Source organism: Lissotriton helveticus, chromosome 2_1 (assembly GCF_964261635.1).
Source record: "Lissotriton helveticus chromosome 2_1, aLisHel1.1, whole genome shotgun sequence".
In the NCBI taxonomy this organism is placed as follows: Eukaryota; Metazoa; Chordata; class Amphibia; order Caudata; family Salamandridae; genus Lissotriton; species Lissotriton helveticus.
The window spans coordinates 1,109,257,037-1,109,275,031 of record NC_136059.1 but is presented as its reverse complement, the minus strand read 5'-3'; the positions used below and the strand labels follow the sequence as shown (position 1 = coordinate 1,109,275,031).

General features: G+C 41.9%; 1 protein-coding gene across 2 annotated transcripts in view; it reads left to right on the top strand.

Annotated features, from left to right (window-relative positions):
- The window catches only part of ERMP1 (endoplasmic reticulum metallopeptidase 1), a 689,629-nt gene that overhangs the window by 566,394 nt on the left and 105,240 nt on the right, over positions 1 to 17,995 (top strand). For both annotated transcript variants that reach the window (XM_078675921.1, XM_078675920.1), the window contains one exon: positions 1,165 to 1,317. In XM_078675921.1, the coding sequence (XP_078532047.1) occupies positions 1,165 to 1,317 (153 nt within the window). The remainder of the gene's footprint in view (positions 1 to 1,164; positions 1,318 to 17,995) is intronic.

Below are 17,995 nucleotides of genomic sequence, written 5' to 3'. Positions count from 1 at the left end.
AATCTGCTGTCTCGGACGTCAGCGAAACTTTCTTGACCTCCCTTGACAAAGTGAATTCTGATACGCTCATTCACCTTGAGATATCAGTGACTTACAACACAGTGGACCATAGTAGTTGTACATCACAGATGGTATCAGCCTAATGCATTTTGCAGATGCTAAACCCATTACAGAGTAGTTCACACACACATTACTGTTGGTTCCCTTCCTAATGGCTTTTTTAACTATTATTTTTATATGAAGGGATTATGCCCTGATCTGCCTCCGCTCTGTTTTTCTTTAAGAGGGCCTACAGTTGCTAAGTGGTACTCCTCTGCTCTTTTTTTTTTTGGTTGCCCCCGTGCCCGTTAAATATTTTGATTTGACTGTTCTAAAATACTAGCTGGCCATGTTAGAGTATAATTTAAAAAAAAAACAATATGGCCACCGGTGTATCAAGACACTTGTCATACCCATGCGTGTGGTGATCCATGCAGACACATGCGAGAACCAATTAGCTTATGCATACCAGCGCATGGCAGCTATCTTGGATTTAAACCATTCCAAAAATGTGCAGTATGCTCACGTGTACACTTGCATGTGACTCACAATAGGCATTTTGCCTTTTTCAATTTTCCCATCCATCATTATCGACAGCACTATTTGAATGGTAAGAAAATAATTCTCAGTTAAAGCCAGTACCTTGCCCTCACCTACCTGTTAAGAGAGGCCTGGTTGCTAGGGCAGTGTGTATTTCTTTTTATTACTGTTTGGCTCCTAAATGGTATGATGCTCCCTTAGTAGTAACGTTGTCCTTCGTGTTCTGCTTCCTTTTTACTTTCCAACATTAAATTATATTTGCAAGTCTTAAACTTACTCAGTTGGAAATGTCTATTTGGTGTCCAGCTTAACAGATTCGACATTGTCCTTTTTACTTCATATAGTTCATAACAGCAGTGTGATATTCTGTTTTAATATTGTACTGTAAATTGGGGCGGCAATTTCAGGCTTCTGTTTGCAAGCACTACAGCATTTTGTAACTAAATATATTGTTATGAGGACTATTAAATGAAGAACATAGAAATTAAAGTTTATATGCTTGTGCGGTACAGTACTGGAAACATCTTATGACTGTCTTATGGGTATAAGTTGACTTGGATTTTGTTTCTTTTTTCTCTTTCCTAGATAAACTTCATCTACCTTGCCAATGATACAAAAAAGACACTGTTATCCTTGACTTCAGTATCTGCCATTACATTACTTCTTGTTTGTAGTGGTATATTTTTCCCTTACACTTCTGATTCTGCGAACCCAAAACCAAAGAGAATATTTCTTCAGGTATGATTTTTATTGTAATCCTAAACTAATTCTGTTCTGAGGAGCAATACAGTGTGGGAAGTGAATGTTGATGTACTCCTCTGTCCCAAGACTTGGAGCTTGGATTAGACTCTGCGTAAGAGCTGCGAGGTAATGTAGGCACAAGGACAATCTTTATATTGTTAAACCAGATCAACTAGCTGTAAATCTCTCATGAAACTAACTATATTTACTTCAAGGACATGAGTAAGTCTACACTCTGTTCTGCATGGTGCTAGCGGAATTACATTTTTGCCACAATTTCCCTACCCTCAGATAAAAAATTCCCTCCAGTCTGTATGCTGGTGTGTGCGAATCAATACCTCCAGTGAGTCAGATTTGAGTTCTCCTCATGCCATTTTTAAACTCTACTTTGCTTTCTTTAATTTCTCTTCCTAATACAAAAAACCTTGGAAAAATGATCATAGTCAAGCTTACAAAGTAATAAAGACCATAAGGCAGTCAGTTGTAATGGAAAATACATTGATTAAACCAAAAAGGGCCTCTTATTAGTTTAACCATGCTTAATAGTTCTCCTAGATAATAGCAGTTGTTTTAAATATTGTAGCTTGTCAGGCAGGGTGCTCCATACCACCTGCACTTGGTGAAGAGCAGAGTTCATAGATCTGCTTTCTGCTACCGCAACCTGCAATGAAATAATTACTTACGGAAAAGTCTATATGCCCGGTGTTCTATTAACAGTGATATACATTTGTGCACTGAAGTTGAGTATTTGTTTTTACACCTTGTGTTTGGTGAGGGGGTTTATTTTTATGTGCATTTTAGCATGTTTAATGAAAATCGAAAAAACCCTTGCGGACAGTAGAAATTGTTTCCATTTGTGCCCACAAGGCACAAATTTGTATAATATATTCTAAGCAGGGTCCCCGGAATTATGCAATTATGGGAAACACCAAATTATGCAGCACAGCTGACTAAATTATGCGGCAAGAAAAGTCAAATTATGCAGCACATTTTTTAAAAAGTACTATTGATTTTGTAATTTTTACATGTGGGAGTACTGTGTGGACAACTATTTCACCTCATTAGTGTCAATTTACAACCAAATAGTAATAAGCCCCAGAAAGATGACCATTTATCCTACGTAAAGTTCTAACACTGCATATGAACAGACGTTGTCACATTTTTGTAATGTTTGATCCATTTGAACTCTAAATTTCTCATATATATATATATATATATATATATTTTTTTTTAATTTGGAATTTATGAAGCAAGTGCTGGCTTATGTGAAAAATGCAGCAAATCTATAATTATGCGAAAAAAGCTGCAGACACAGAATCACATAACTCCTGTGGCTCCGATTATAAGCAACAGCATATGTATGTTCTTAAACTGAATCTCAATTCCTTTTGTGTACAAGAGGATTTTTTAATTTAGTTTCCAAATGGCGGCAGTTAGGAAAGTTGTAAGACTGTCACATTTAATTGTTTGATTTTATATATGAATTGATACAGTTGCTAAGGCTGTTATACAAACAAAATTGAATGATCTAGTGAAATGATGAGTAGCTGATAATTAACCCTGCATAAAAGCAGCCATTTCTTTCACTAATTTGGCATTAGGTGATAAAGAAGGCGAAAGCCAACATGTATGTTACTGAAATGGCTTCTTGGCAGAGCCAGCAGCCAGCCCAGAAATCCGATTTTACAAAGTCACTAACGGACAAGTCCGATTTTGTCTTGATGAGATGTCTCAATCACTATATAGGCTTCAGATAGCTTTATAACATGGATACAGTAGTACAAAGATTTCCAGTACTGTAGAATTTACAATTATGAGACTGCTTCAGCTGGATCCTATTTATGACTGATTTTTCCACTGCTTAGGCCCGAATGATGCTCATTGAATTGAGGTTTTGATGCATTCCTAAATGGAGTGGTGTTGGTTATGTTGATACTTTGTGTGTGCATTTATTCATGGTCTACTAAAATCATTTAATATTCTTGGTATTTTGTATTTCAGAAATTCTATCATTTCGTTGGTTTCTGGGTGATGAAGAGCTGTATCTTATATCGAATGCCTCTATCACCCAGATATTTTCCCATTTCTCTAGAGATTAATTGGACTCCATTGTCAGACAATAGGGTGGATGGGTAGCCTTGTTTCTCAAAAAGGCTTCCCAGAAACTACTACATCTTTAGTCTGTGGAATTGGTTGTTTCTATTTCTGGCCATCTAGGGTACATAGCCATTGATACAATGTTACATTTATCAAAGCTAGCTATCTTGATGAGACCCATGATATCTATAGCTGCCTTCTTAGGAAGTTTCTTTTAATTCATTGGTTGTACCCTAGGCTTCAACACTTTGTCACTTTTCCCACAATCAAGACGTTCCCTCACAGATCCTTCGATATGAATGTCCATGTCAGGCCACCAATACATTTGTTTTATTATCTCTTTCGTCTTAGAGGTGCCTGGGTGACTGTTATGTGCAAACTCTTTCTAGTGTTCTCTCAAACTTCTGTGTGAAATTAACCTTGTTCCACTCAATAGCAACCGTTTTGGTATGCAAGTTCACTCTTTAGCCTAAAAAATGCTTTCAAAGATTCTTCCAACCTTCAAACCCTTTATCTGGTCCTCTCTGATACCTTTGATTACTGCCTGTACAGTCTCATCACTTCCCAGCTCTCTATTCCACTCATCTTCTTTGATCACACTATCTCTGATAAAACATACAACATAGTCATTAACTTCACTTGTACCTTTGTCATCCTCCACCTGTGCTGTAACAGTGTTATTTTCTACCAGACATGAACAACAATCAGGCAAATGAATTTTGCACCCGGTACATATTCTGCATGGAAATTGAATTCTTGCAGTGCAACAACCTATTTTCTTATCCTAGAAGATATGTTGTCAATGCCATTTTTCCTGAAAATTTCCAGGGGTTTGTGGTCTATCTTTACTTGAAACTTCCAACCCCAAACAAATTTCCATATTGCCCAGAAGATTAATAAGGCTTCTTTCTCAACCACAAAGTAGTTCAGTTCAGATCCTTTCAGGCTCCTAGAGATAAATAGTATGGTTCTTTCTACACCCTCTTGCTTTTGTAATAAGATCGCTCCTAAGCCAGTTGAACTTGTCAGACCTAATGATGGTCTGGTTCAAAACTTTTAAACAAAGCTCCTTTGGATAAATGAGCCTTTAACATTTTGAATTTCTTTTCACATTCCACATTCCAGGAAAAATGAATACCCTTTTTTGAACAACGTCATATTTTGTTTTTTCTGCAAATGTAGGTATGAATTTGCCATAGTATTCTGATCTACCCAAAAATGTAACTACCTGATGTTTGCTCACAGGTGTGGTCATTTTGTTTATAGTGTCCACCAATTCTTTTCTCGGTTCAGTTCCTGATGCTGTAATTTTATGGACCGAGTAATCCATCTCTGTGAGATTACATTTTTGTTTTTAATGTGAGGCCATACTCTCTTCATTTTTCTGGAACCTTTCAATCCCATAAATCACGTTTCTCTATACTTCTACCAAAGAGTAAGAAGTCATCTTAGTAGATCTTCATCCACTTGTTCTTTTCAGCATTCCCCCATCATCCTCTGAAAAACTGCTGCTGAAAAATTCAATCCAAATGGCATCCTTGGAAATGTAAATGTTCCGAACGGCACAGTAAACACCTTTAGATCTTGAGTCTGAGTGTAACCTCACCTGATGGTATGGAGAGGTAAGTCAATGGATGAAAAGTAATTAATCCCTTCAAAGAAAGACAACATTTTTGAAATGTTGGGTAATGGGTAATGATCTACTATAACACACTTGTTTAATTCAGTTAGATCTATAAACAACCTGGCTTCTCCATTGGTCTTGTGTGCTATGACCATTGAAGCAAACCATTCCTGTGGCTTCTATCTCTTCTGTGGTTCCACTTCCTTTCAATTTGTCTAACTCTGCTTGCATTCTTTCCTTCACTTTGATAGGAACCCCATCTAAGTTTGCTAATTACAGGTATCACTCTCTTTTGGAACTTTAGTTTGTGGACATACTCTTTTAGGCAACCCAGCTGAGCTGTTTTCTACACCTGTGGGAATTCCTTCTCATAGTTAAGCTTTTTAGTTTTTACTTGGCACAAATGTTCATTTTCTAAGTCTCCTTCGATCTGTTTTAATCTTACAGCAGTAGACTTTTTGGGATTCAAGTAAACCATAAATTTCGTTTGGTGAATCCATCTTATGAGAGAATCACCCATCTCAGAGAAATATATTTTCCCTGCTACATACCCATCCTTAAACTTGATACAACCTACAAAATACCCTAATTGGTTCACCTCCATATTCTTAAGGACGAATGTCCAGTTTGTGTAGAACTGCTGTGTTTTTAAAATTGTTTAAGTATACCTCACTAGAAAGAAGAGTGATCTTGGCCCCGGAGTCAAACAGCATGTGTACAGTTACAGTCTCTATTTGAATTAACTCAAACCGACCTCCATTGTCCTCTTCCATGACTTGTAACACAATTTCCTCTTCATCACTGTCTTCTCTAAATGTTACATCTTAGGCTTTTTTTTGGTTCCTGCTCCTGCAACGTTTTCACACACTGCATTTACGTCCACATTTTATACACTTGGCCTTCCACCCAATACACTCTCTGTTAATAGCCACATGCCCATATTCACCACACCTAAAGCACGTGCCTTAGAACTTCCTGTAATTTTTCACTGTTGCTGCTATCCTTTCCTTTATTTTATTGTCTCTTTCCTTACCTTTCTTAAGACTGGACTACATGTACATTCCCGTCTTTGCTATTATCCACTACTCTTTTTTAACTCATCAACACATTCTCAACTGTACTTGCTATTGTGAGTACCTCATTTAAGGTTGGGTTTTCCTTCTACCAATAGAATTCTTTGTCTTAATGTATATTGCATCCTAACATGAATTGGTCCCTTAATCGTTCTTCTCAGTTTCCTCCAAAGTTGCATGTTGATGCTTTCCTTTCTGAGAATTGTTATGTACTCTTCTACACGTTCCCCCGTTCTTTGCATACGCTTGCCAAAAGTGATATCTTTTCAATACTCAGGATACCTTTAGCAAGAAATGCAAGTTCAATTTTGTAAGGCAAATTTAGTACTCCTCAAGTCCGCTCTTTCCTCTGATGGCAAATCAGGTAAGTGTTCGAAGATCTCATGACCTTCTGGGCCTAAATGATGCAAAAGCAGATATTTTTCACTCTACACTTAGCGAAGTTCCGCAAACAAGCACATAATGCGCCAAAACATGTTTCCATTTTTCCCAGTTTAAAGGTTGTTCACCTGGATGCATTTTTTTCTTTTGCGGGTACTCCCAATTCACCTAAAAAAAAAAAGAATGAATTAACACACTGAAATATAGCTGCTGAGGCTTCGGTATCCAGCTGATACCTGAGAATTACCTGCTTAAAAAAAAAAATTCACACTACAAGATGGTTGCCAATGCTCTTGTGCTGTGATGCTGCTCTGGTGCTTCTGATCCTGTATCAAAATGGCTGCTAATGTCATTTGACTGGATTAACCAGTCACAGTAAGTCACATGACATGGGAAGCAAATGATGATAAACAAACAAACTACCCCATAGCAGAAGGCGAAACAACTAGCCATTCGCAGGAGGATACCCAAGTTATGTTCTGTTTCTGGCTGAAATACAGATACAGATGAGGGCAATGAGAACAAGAATGAGATGAGCTTTAATACATCACTTGCAGTATCGGTGAAGCGACTAATACACAGTTTGTTTCCTTTCCTTTTTCCTCTGGGATTCTGATAAGAGTGGGCTTAGTTCCACTTAAGGCCCCCCCGCACACTCCCTTTGAGGAGCTGGGCAGTCTCCGAGAGAGAAATGTGTATAGCATACCACGTACAGCACGTATGTGCATGTTCCAGATACCGCGTGTATATGTGCGCAGAGCAACAATTTAAAAGATTCCAGGCTTTCAAAGATTCCAGGCACAGCGTGCAATTTTCACATAAACAATACTAGAGATTACAGGCATACGCGCGTGATCTCTCACACTTAAGGTTCACAGAGTAACCACTCAAAAGATTACAGGCACAGCGGGTTTGTGCGCGGCCACATTGTTCAAAGTGCAACAATTCCAAACATAATTTGATCCTGCGTAGTGATCCTTCACTGCATTAGCAACCCCTTGCAGCCTCCACAGTGCAAACATTCACTTTAACATGGCCTCATACACCAGCAGTTTTGCGGCCACACAAGCTTGTGATAATAAACTAATCTTTGCCACAATTCTCACAGTGCTTACGCACTTTAGTGGCCGTGCAAGCTTGGGATAGTTCCAGTGCTAGGAGCTTCTCAAAAATCTTCACAGTCGCGCGTTGCAAAGTTGTTCCTTTTGTTGAACTACCCGTAAAATAAATGACAGTCAACTTAATATTGCTAGCCGAGAGCAGAGAAAGTAATACTATTAGCAACCCTCTATTTAAGGAAGTGTACTATATTAAAAGTGAAACTCTTCTAAGTCTGATGTACCTATATATTGTGATTTTGTATTACATTTAATAGTAAAATAAGCTCATTATAAGCAAATCAGTAGATGTTATCTACTTTACTTTGCCTTGAAGCTAACCACAGTAGGTAGTCACTATACTAATTTTATTAGATAGACTACATTAATGTACTTGTAAGCATTAGATCAGAGCAGCTAAAAAGAGCCAAGTGAGCAAGGTGAAGAAACAAAGTAAAAGGAAATAAGCCTCTGTTTGAACAACCATAGTCCAAAAATATTTGCTTCTCCAGAGGAGTCGTTCCATGCTTGAGGTACGATCGATACGTTGTCCCTCTTATCCTGATTGGCTGTGACCACCGTGGAACATGACTCCACCTTCAGCCTTCATGTGCTTTCATTTACAACAAGGGGTGGTGATGGACAGAGTCTCTGAATTAAGCAGAGTACTCTCACCCAGTCAAGCGATCAGGGCTAGATCCAACACCATTTTTTAGCTCATTGCACCATCCCAGTTTCAGAACCTGGCTGTATGCAAATTAGTCTGTCCCTGGCCCAGTGCATCATGGGAACAGGGCAGACCAGACTACAAAAGCCAATTCTTACACTGGGAAGGAAACAAGCTTCCGGGGACCGGTTTCTGCCATTTCAGGCGTCTTCGGCCCGGCTTGCTTGAATCCTGATGGTGCAATGAGCAAGGGACTCACATCTGAGTATACCCTTCCACGCTTAGGGTGGACAAAATTATTTACAACAAGGGGTGGTGATGGACAGAGTCTCTGAATTAAGCAGAGTACTCTCACCCAGTCAAGAGATCAGGGCTAGATCCAACACCGTTTTTTAGCTCATTGCACCATCCCAGTTTCAGAACCTGGCTGTATGCAAATTAGTCTGTCCCTGGCCCAGTGCATCATGGGAACAGGGCAGACCAGACTACAAAAGCCAATTCTTACACTGGGAAGGAAACAAGCTTCCGGGGACCGGTTTCTGCCATTTCAGGCGTCTTCGGCCCGGCTTGCTTGAATCCTGATGGTGCAATGAGCAAGGGACTCACATCTGAGTATACCCTTCCACGCTTAGGGTGGACAAAATTATTTACAACAAGGGGTGGTGATGGACAGAGTCTCTGAATTAAGCAGAGTACTCTCACCCAGTCAAGAGATCAGGGCTAGATCCAACACCGTTTTTTAGCTCATTGCACCATCCCAGTTTCAGAACCTGGCTGTATGCAAATTAGTCTGTCCCTGGCCCAGTGCATCATGGGAACAGGGCAGACCAGACTACAAAAGCCAATTCTTACACTGGGAAGGAAACAAGCTTCCGGGGACCGGTTTCTGCCATTTCAGGCGTCTTCGGCCCGGCTTGCTTGAATCCTGATGGTGCAATGAGCAAGGGACTCACATCTGAGTATACCCTTCCACGCTTAGGGTGGACAAAATTATTTACAACAAGGGGTGGTGATGGACAGAGTCTCTGAATTAAGCAGAGTACTCTCACCCAGTCAAGAGATCAGGGCTAGATCCAACACCGTTTTTTAGCTCATTGCACCATCCCAGTTTCAGAACCTGGCTGTATGCAAATTAGTCTGTCCCTGGCCCAGTGCATCATGGGAACAGGGCAGACCAGACTACAAAAGCCAATTCTTACACTGGGAAGGAAACAAGCTTCCGGGGACCGGTTTCTGCCATTTCAGGCGTCTTCGGCCCGGCTTGCTTGAATCCTGATGGTGCAATGAGCAAGGGACTCACATCTGAGTATACCCTTCCACGCTTAGGGTGGACAAAATTATTTACAACAAGGGGTGGTGATGGACAGAGTCTCTGAATTAAGCAGAGTACTCTCACCCAGTCAAGAGATCAGGGCTAGATCCAACACCGTTTTTTAGCTCATTGCACCATCCCAGTTTCAGAACCTGGCTGTATGCAAATTAGTCTGTCCCTGGCCCAGTGCATCATGGGAACAGGGCAGACCAGACTACAAAAGCCAATTCTTACACTGGGAAGGAAACAAGCTTCCGGGGACCGGTTTCTGCCATTTCAGGCGTCTTCGGCCCGGCTTGCTTGAATCCTGATGGTGCAATGAGCAAGGGACTCACATCTGAGTATACCCTTCCACGCTTAGGGTGGACAAAATTATTTACAACAAGGGGTGGTGATGGACAGAGTCTCTGAATTAAGCAGAGTACTCTCACCCAGTCAAGAGATCAGGGCTAGATCCAACACCGTTTTTTAGCTCATTGCACCATCCCAGTTTCAGAACCTGGCTGTATGCAAATTAGTCTGTCCCTGGCCCAGTGCATCATGGGAACAGGGCAGACCAGACTACAAAAGCCAATTCTTACACTGGGAAGGAAACAAGCTTCCGGGGACCGGTTTCTGCCATTTCAGGCGTCTTCGGCCCGGCTTGCTTGAATCCTGATGGTGCAATGAGCAAGGGACTCACATCTGAGTATACCCTTCCACGCTTAGGGTGGACAAAATTATTTACAACAAGGGGTGGTGATGGACAGAGTCTCTGAATTAAGCAGAGTACTCTCACCCAGTCAAGAGATCAGGGCTAGATCCAACACCGTTTTTTAGCTCATTGCACCATCCCAGTTTCAGAACCTGGCTGTATGCAAATTAGTCTGTCCCTGGCCCAGTGCATCATGGGAACAGGGCAGACCAGACTACAAAAGCCAATTCTTACACTGGGAAGGAAACAAGCTTCCGGGGACCGGTTTCTGCCATTTCAGGCGTCTTCGGCCCGGCTTGCTTGAATCCTGATGGTGCAATGAGCAAGGGACTCACATCTGAGTATACCCTTCCACGCTTAGGGTGGACAAAATTATTTACAACAAGGGGTGGTGATGGACAGAGTCTCTGAATTAAGCAGAGTACTCTCACCCAGTCAAGAGATCAGGGCTAGATCCAACACCGTTTTTTAGCTCATTGCACCATCCCAGTTTCAGAACCTGGCTGTATGCAAATTAGTCTGTCCCTGGCCCAGTGCATCATGGGAACAGGGCAGACCAGACTACAAAAGCCAATTCTTACACTGGGAAGGAAACAAGCTTCCGGGGACCGGTTTCTGCCATTTCAGGCGTCTTCGGCCCGGCTTGCTTGAATCCTGATGGTGCAATGAGCAAGGGACTCACATCTGAGTATACCCTTCCACGCTTAGGGTGGACAAAATTATTTACAACAAGGGGTGGTGATGGACAGAGTCTCTGAATTAAGCAGAGTACTCTCACCCAGTCAAGAGATCAGGGCTAGATCCAACACCGTTTTTTAGCTCATTGCACCATCCCAGTTTCAGAACCTGGCTGTATGCAAATTAGTCTGTCCCTGGCCCAGTGCATCATGGGAACAGGGCAGACCAGACTACAAAAGCCAATTCTTACACTGGGAAGGAAACAAGCTTCCGGGGACCGGTTTCTGCCATTTCAGGCGTCTTCGGCCCGGCTTGCTTGAATCCTGATGGTGCAATGAGCAAGGGACTCACATCTGAGTATACCCTTCCACGCTTAGGGTGGACAAAATTATTTACAACAAGGGGTGGTGATGGACAGAGTCTCTGAATTAAGCAGAGTACTCTCACCCAGTCAAGAGATCAGGGCTAGATCCAACACCGTTTTTTAGCTCATTGCACCATCCCAGTTTCAGAACCTGGCTGTATGCAAATTAGTCTGTCCCTGGCCCAGTGCATCATGGGAACAGGGCAGACCAGACTACAAAAGCCAATTCTTACACTGGGAAGGAAACAAGCTTCCGGGGACCGGTTTCTGCCATTTCAGGCGTCTTCGGCCCGGCTTGCTTGAATCCTGATGGTGCAATGAGCAAGGGACTCACATCTGAGTATACCCTTCCACGCTTAGGGTGGACAAAATTATTTACAACAAGGGGTGGTGATGGACAGAGTCTCTGAATTAAGCAGAGTACTCTCACCCAGTCAAGAGATCAGGGCTAGATCCAACACCGTTTTTTAGCTCATTGCACCATCCCAGTTTCAGAACCTGGCTGTATGCAAATTAGTCTGTCCCTGGCCCAGTGCATCATGGGAACAGGGCAGACCAGACTACAAAAGCCAATTCTTACACTGGGAAGGAAACAAGCTTCCGGGGACCGGTTTCTGCCATTTCAGGCGTCTTCGGCCCGGCTTGCTTGAATCCTGATGGTGCAATGAGCAAGGGACTCACATCTGAGTATACCCTTCCACGCTTAGGGTGGACAAAATTATTTACAACAAGGGGTGGTGATGGACAGAGTCTCTGAATTAAGCAGAGTACTCTCACCCAGTCAAGAGATCAGGGCTAGATCCAACACCGTTTTTTAGCTCATTGCACCATCCCAGTTTCAGAACCTGGCTGTATGCAAATGAGTCTGTCCCTGGCCCAGTGCATCATGGGAACAGGGCAGACCAGACTACAAAAGCCAATTCTTACACTGGGAAGGAAACAAGCTTCCGGGGACCGGTTTCTGCCATTTCAGGCGTCTTCGGCCCGGCTTGCTTGAATCCTGATGGTGCACCCCCTTTTCATGTGCTTTCAGCCAGCTTCTCTACAAAAGCCTTAGCTGCTTCCACCTGGGCAAAATTGGGGAAAACAGGGCAGCCCAATGGAGAGACATGGGCAGAACATTCTGCGACAAAAGGTGTTCCAAATGGTACAGTTCCAATGAATGAATAGGGCCTGAACATATGCTTTTGGTATATATTTATTGATCAAACATTTCTCCAATTAAAAACAGAATTATCATCATAAAATTAGGTGAGAACGGTTGCAAAGAGTTGCAGTGAAAAAGTGATCTCATTGTGGAATACATACAGTGAAAAGACAGGCCAAAATAAGATATTTATCAGGATTGAAAAAACTTCTCAGCATACATGTATCATTTAGTATTAATAATACAGTGGGTCAGTCTGCTGATGTCGAAGTTTCGAACTTTAGAGTCAAAATTGGATGAGGTCATCATCAGGACAACGGGTATTGGACTTCACCCTTTCGGTAAAGGAAAGAGACAGGCCTTGAAATACTTTATCTAACTGAACATACGAAGTTAAGCCTCAGATTGAACGCGATAGCCCAAGTGGTGAAACATCCTAATAATCGATTAGTAGCTAATTATGCAATGGTGTGACTATAATCCACGTTAACATGCGTTGGAAAAGGAGTCCAAATGCATCCTGCCAATAAATCTGATGGCTACGCAGTTTAGTGGATGAGTCGATAGTCAATCAAGAAAGACTATTTTAAAGCGGGAATGCCGAATCACCCCAAATCTATGGAAACGCCCGTAACCACTAAATAGAATTTATTAGACGATCATTCGTGCTTCCCATGGGCTCAAAGGGCTAGCAATTTCCAGAAACAACCTGCAAAGAAATAAACGAGTTATGTAGTATGGTTGGTTAACAATACTAACGTAACGAGTCACCTTCTTTTAAAAAAAAAAAAAAAAAACACTTGCTTATTTGTGAGAATTTCAATGACAATTTTAACGTTTGAGTTCAGTATGCCTATTGACATATATGAGTTAAGGCCTGTTTGTTTCTTCTCTGGTTTTAGAGTCAATGAGATTTTAGCCTTCCTCTCTGAAATTGTGATAGTTCCATTTTATGCAATATAGTTAAAAAGATTTACCAGGTGTTTTTTTATCTGTGGTAGGATACTTTTTTTTAAAAATAAAAATCCATTGGTATTCCATCACATCCAAGGGTTTTATATGGCTGCATGCAAATTCATCAGTACAGTTGGAGGGGAGGAATAGTAAACTGAACTGAATCGAAGTATCCTTTAATCTCCACTAGGGATCTTTCTTCCCCATCTCCATAAAGATTTTGGTAGAAGCTTTTGAAAGCTTTTCGCTTGTCATTTTCCTAATTGCCTATGTCCCACTTTGTTAACTTTGCCTATATGTGTTTTAGCTCTAGCCCTTAATCTTTATGCTAAGAGAGTCCCTGCCTTAGTTCTTCTCGTAAAATGTTTGTCCTAGTTTTAACACTGTCATTTCTGCCTTATTAGTTCTAAGGAGGTGAGGGTGCACTCTTAAGCCTGCAATATTGTCCTTGCCATCATTTTGGAATGCCTTTTGTCTTGTGTTTCCAGTTGTTTTAATTTTTCTATTAGTTTACATTCTTAGAGTCTAGCGTCCCTTACTACTGTAGCTGCCTTTTAGATTGTTGTTTCTCTGATTACTGTTTCCTAGGAGAATGTCAGATGTGGCCAAAGAGGTGTCTTCAAGTTCCACGCTGGTCTGTGGGTTCTAAATAGTGTAATGCCCATAATGAATATTGGAGTCCTTGAGCAACATGTAGTCTTTTAGGGAAAAGGACTTGTGCACATGTAGGTAAAAAGGGTAGTCTTTGTTGTCAGGGTTTGGATCCCGCATTGTGTTCATCTATTCCCATGCCCCAACTTTTTTCTTTGTTCCTCAGAATGCTGTTCCTGCTCCTCCTTCCAGTCTCTTATCTACTAAGCTGTGGGTCTCAGACCCACAGCTTAGTAGATAACCCAGTATTTCTGTATTCCAGTATTTAATAGATTTTAACCCAGTATTTCTTCTCCAGTTGTCCTCCATTAGCGTGTCCACAAGAGCTTATCCTGTGACACATTAGAGTGTATATATTCATGAGTGTGATATTGTTTAAGCCCGGTTTTATCCCGATTCTAATGTACTGCTCTTCATGGTCCCCTTAAGTTCTTTTCCCCTTTATATTAGTATGACAAGCCCAGCAGTTATGGTCATGACTGAGGCCCAGTATTGGTGCGGTTAAACTTTGTGAATTAGTTCCAGGCCAAGATATGACTTCTGCAGGTATATAATGCCTGTGTGCTGTTGAATAATATACTGCGGTATTTTATGCCTCTTATTTGGAGCACGAGGTCCTTTAACATATAAGGATGGTAACTTGAATGATATAGTGTAAGCAGCATTTCCTTTAGTAGTTGCTTGTCTGTCAGTAATGTATGTATCATGTTAAGCTGGGTAATTCCCTCTTCCTTCTCCCCGATGATATCAAACTATTTATTTCCCAGATGGCCAACTCAAAGTTGTGGGATGAAACGTTTCCTCACATTATTAAACATGTATAATCGTGTGAGCCAAGTAGTTGTCTTGTCAGTTTCATATTTCATAAATATTGTCATCCTCTTCTTCCATAAGGTTACAGATATGGATGTTCTCCCTTCCAGACCTATTTTCAAGGTCTTTGCACTTCTCCTTTAAGGCTAGGGTTTGTGTCTTAGGATGGTGACCGTGTACTTGAGCTGTTCCACTATGACTTTTGAGTGTAGTCTGCTTTCTGCAGGCTCAGGCCTTTGCTTCAGTGAATGCAGATTGCTTTTCATTTCCATCAGTCTTGCAGTAGTTCCTCCCTGAGTGCATAGCCCCTCTGTCAGGGATTTTTTTAATGCTAGATTGAAATTTAGCCATTCAACTTTTCAACCCATCCTTTGTGAGGGATGATGATATGCCAGTGGCCTTTTTATTCAATATTCTGCATTTTTTTTGTTGCTGTGGAGATATTTTTCACAAAAGTACCTCTTCCACTGGGATGAACTTGCTCTGACATATAGTCAATCTGCGTCTGCAGGTATTTCTATATGTTCAAGCCACTAGTTAATAGTGCATTATAGATTTCTGCTTCTATAGTTGTATCTTGGGTATCGGTTACTGCAAAGGACTGTGTTGCTTCATGGCAGCCTATTTTAGGTGTTTAATGTGGATCTGCACCCAATAGAGCGAGAACAGTCCCTGCACGTTGTCGCACAGTATCCTCTACTCACTCCTACCGTTATTTGTGTATGGGTATTGCTCTTTTTATAGCAAATCGTGTGAACTGGCACTTAAACCAACCAGTGCAGTTCTCTGCACAATCATTTATGTTGTATGCATTTACTGTACTTATTCTGCTTTTGATGTGTTTCTCAGAGCTCACTGTTATAACTGAGGTTTGGTTTGCTCATTAAACTTATTTGGGTAGGTTGTAAATTTTTACCTTCAAGTATGCAGATATTTTCATATATCCGGTCCAACTTTATTGAAGATGGATTCCTACCTGTATTCTTTTATTTTCAGTCTTGGCACATTTAGGCTCTGGGAATGGCGCTCTTCACCTTTCCTCTTCAGGAGTTGTTCTTGTTTCACCTGGCTTTGCCATCCTAACAGTCCTGTGTGGACCCCTCTGACTTTTCAGAGCATCCTGGGTTCGCAGGTGTGTCCCTGTTACTCTCAGCAGTTTGAGGCCAGTGGATGCTGTAAAATTCTGCCCAGGTGAGAAAGCGGGGGCCAGATTGACACTTGATGCTTCTCTGCGTGCCACAGTTTTTGGTGAGAAGTCTGCATTGTCTTTGTTTTGAAGACTACAATGGTATCATCACCTTCCATGAATTCCAGCATGTCCCTTATCACTTCCACTATTGCTGACTGGAGTCAGTAGGGAAAACCCATTCACTCCAAGTTGGGCACCTCTCTGCATGCTTTCAAAACAGTAGATTTTTAGGTCGAGCCCAGCATTGCAGCGCGCATGCTCTGCGAGGCAGGCAGTAATAGAGTATGGTGTGTAAGCCTCGCCTTCTCTCTGCCCATATTTTTCATTGGCTGGTGTCATTGTCCATGGTAAATGCTGACGTCCGATTTATAATGAGGATTCTTAGTTCCTCCTTGTTACTGCCCTGTCTCCTTTTGTGACCGCCCATCAGGACTGGATTTTTCACTTGTAGCATTACACGATCTCCTTCATTAGTCGGTAAGCACTATTTTTTTTCAGTCGGCTTTGTCAGTGCCGGCCACGTGTTTATTTTTGCATCACACTTTCACTTTAATAAAAGCTGCCTGCCAACCCCGCAAGTACTGTGTGGGGCGGCAGCTATTGTTAAAGTGAAAGCGTGATGCAAATATAAACAAGCGGCTGCCTTTGCGCAATGGCGGCAGCTTGTTTTACAATGCCTAGGAGCCTTTCTTCAATACGCTTCCTTCAGCCTTTTATGTTGCTCAGGGCAACCCCAGACACGCTGCTGCTCCCCAGAGAACCCCTTCACCCACGCACAGAAGACGCTCGTACCCCGCAATGAATGGAAATAGCTTACACTGTCCAAGGAGCCTATGCCCGCTTGCCAACCCTCTAGAATCATACTGTAGGTTCCCAGACCCGATCATTACCTCCTAATTTTGTGCATTCTTTTGCTTCTATTTTAATTCAGTCTCTGACCAGTGTTAATAATGCCCAGGCGAGGGGAGGTTATCACATAGCTGGTTTTAAACTGATAGACAGGCTAGAGGCGGTACTAGGCGGGTCGTTGTGTGTGCACTGCCCAGTGATTCACGCAATTGGTTAGTAAAAACGACCGGCTACGAAAAAGACCTCCACCCCATTCCCCCTGCCCCCTCCATCGCTGAAGAAATATTTGGTGCACCGGAAAAGACTTCCCTGCTGCTGCACCTGATGAGAGTTGAGTTTGGGCCATCGATATCAAGCATGGAGTCTGCCTATCGAGCTGTTAGGCTGGGATGGAAGAGCCCCACCAGGGACCGGCAGCGTTGAGTACCCAGGGTGCGCTAGTGGGTTTGACTCGAGATTTGGTTGACATGCTCCTAACGGCAGCGGTCAAAAATATTCTGCAGTACTGGAAGTCCGCCAGCAAAGCCACCTTCAAGCGCTGGTTCAACTGGGTAACATTCCTCCGAGCAGCAGACAACATCACTGCCAAACACAAGGCAGCGAACCATACAGCCAAAGAGAACATGTGGGCAGCTCTAGACGAATACCTAAAACGATAGCGCCCCCCCCCCCCTCTCCTCTCTCTTTTTCTCTCTCTTCTTTCTCTCTCTCGTGCTCTGGCCACCACCGGGCACTAATGTATACCATGTATATGCAAAACTTACCTTATTCATTTCAATAAAATTTTTTGAAATAAAAAAAAAAAAAAAAAAAAAAAAAAAAAAAAAATTAGAGCAGGAATTGCTCCTGGTCTTTATTTTGCATAGTCGGTAACTTTATCTAGGCTGGTTAAAAAGTAGCAGAATACAGTACTTACCCTATTGAAATGTAAACAGAGATGAGGGTATACATGAAGAGCTCACTTTATTTGGAATTTGTCTAACCCAGCGGTTTAAAACCTTTTGAAATGTGTGGACCCCCACTCATTTACTACTGGAACTCAGGAAACCCCACCTAAGCGGTTTCTATGATTTGAACCTCAACAT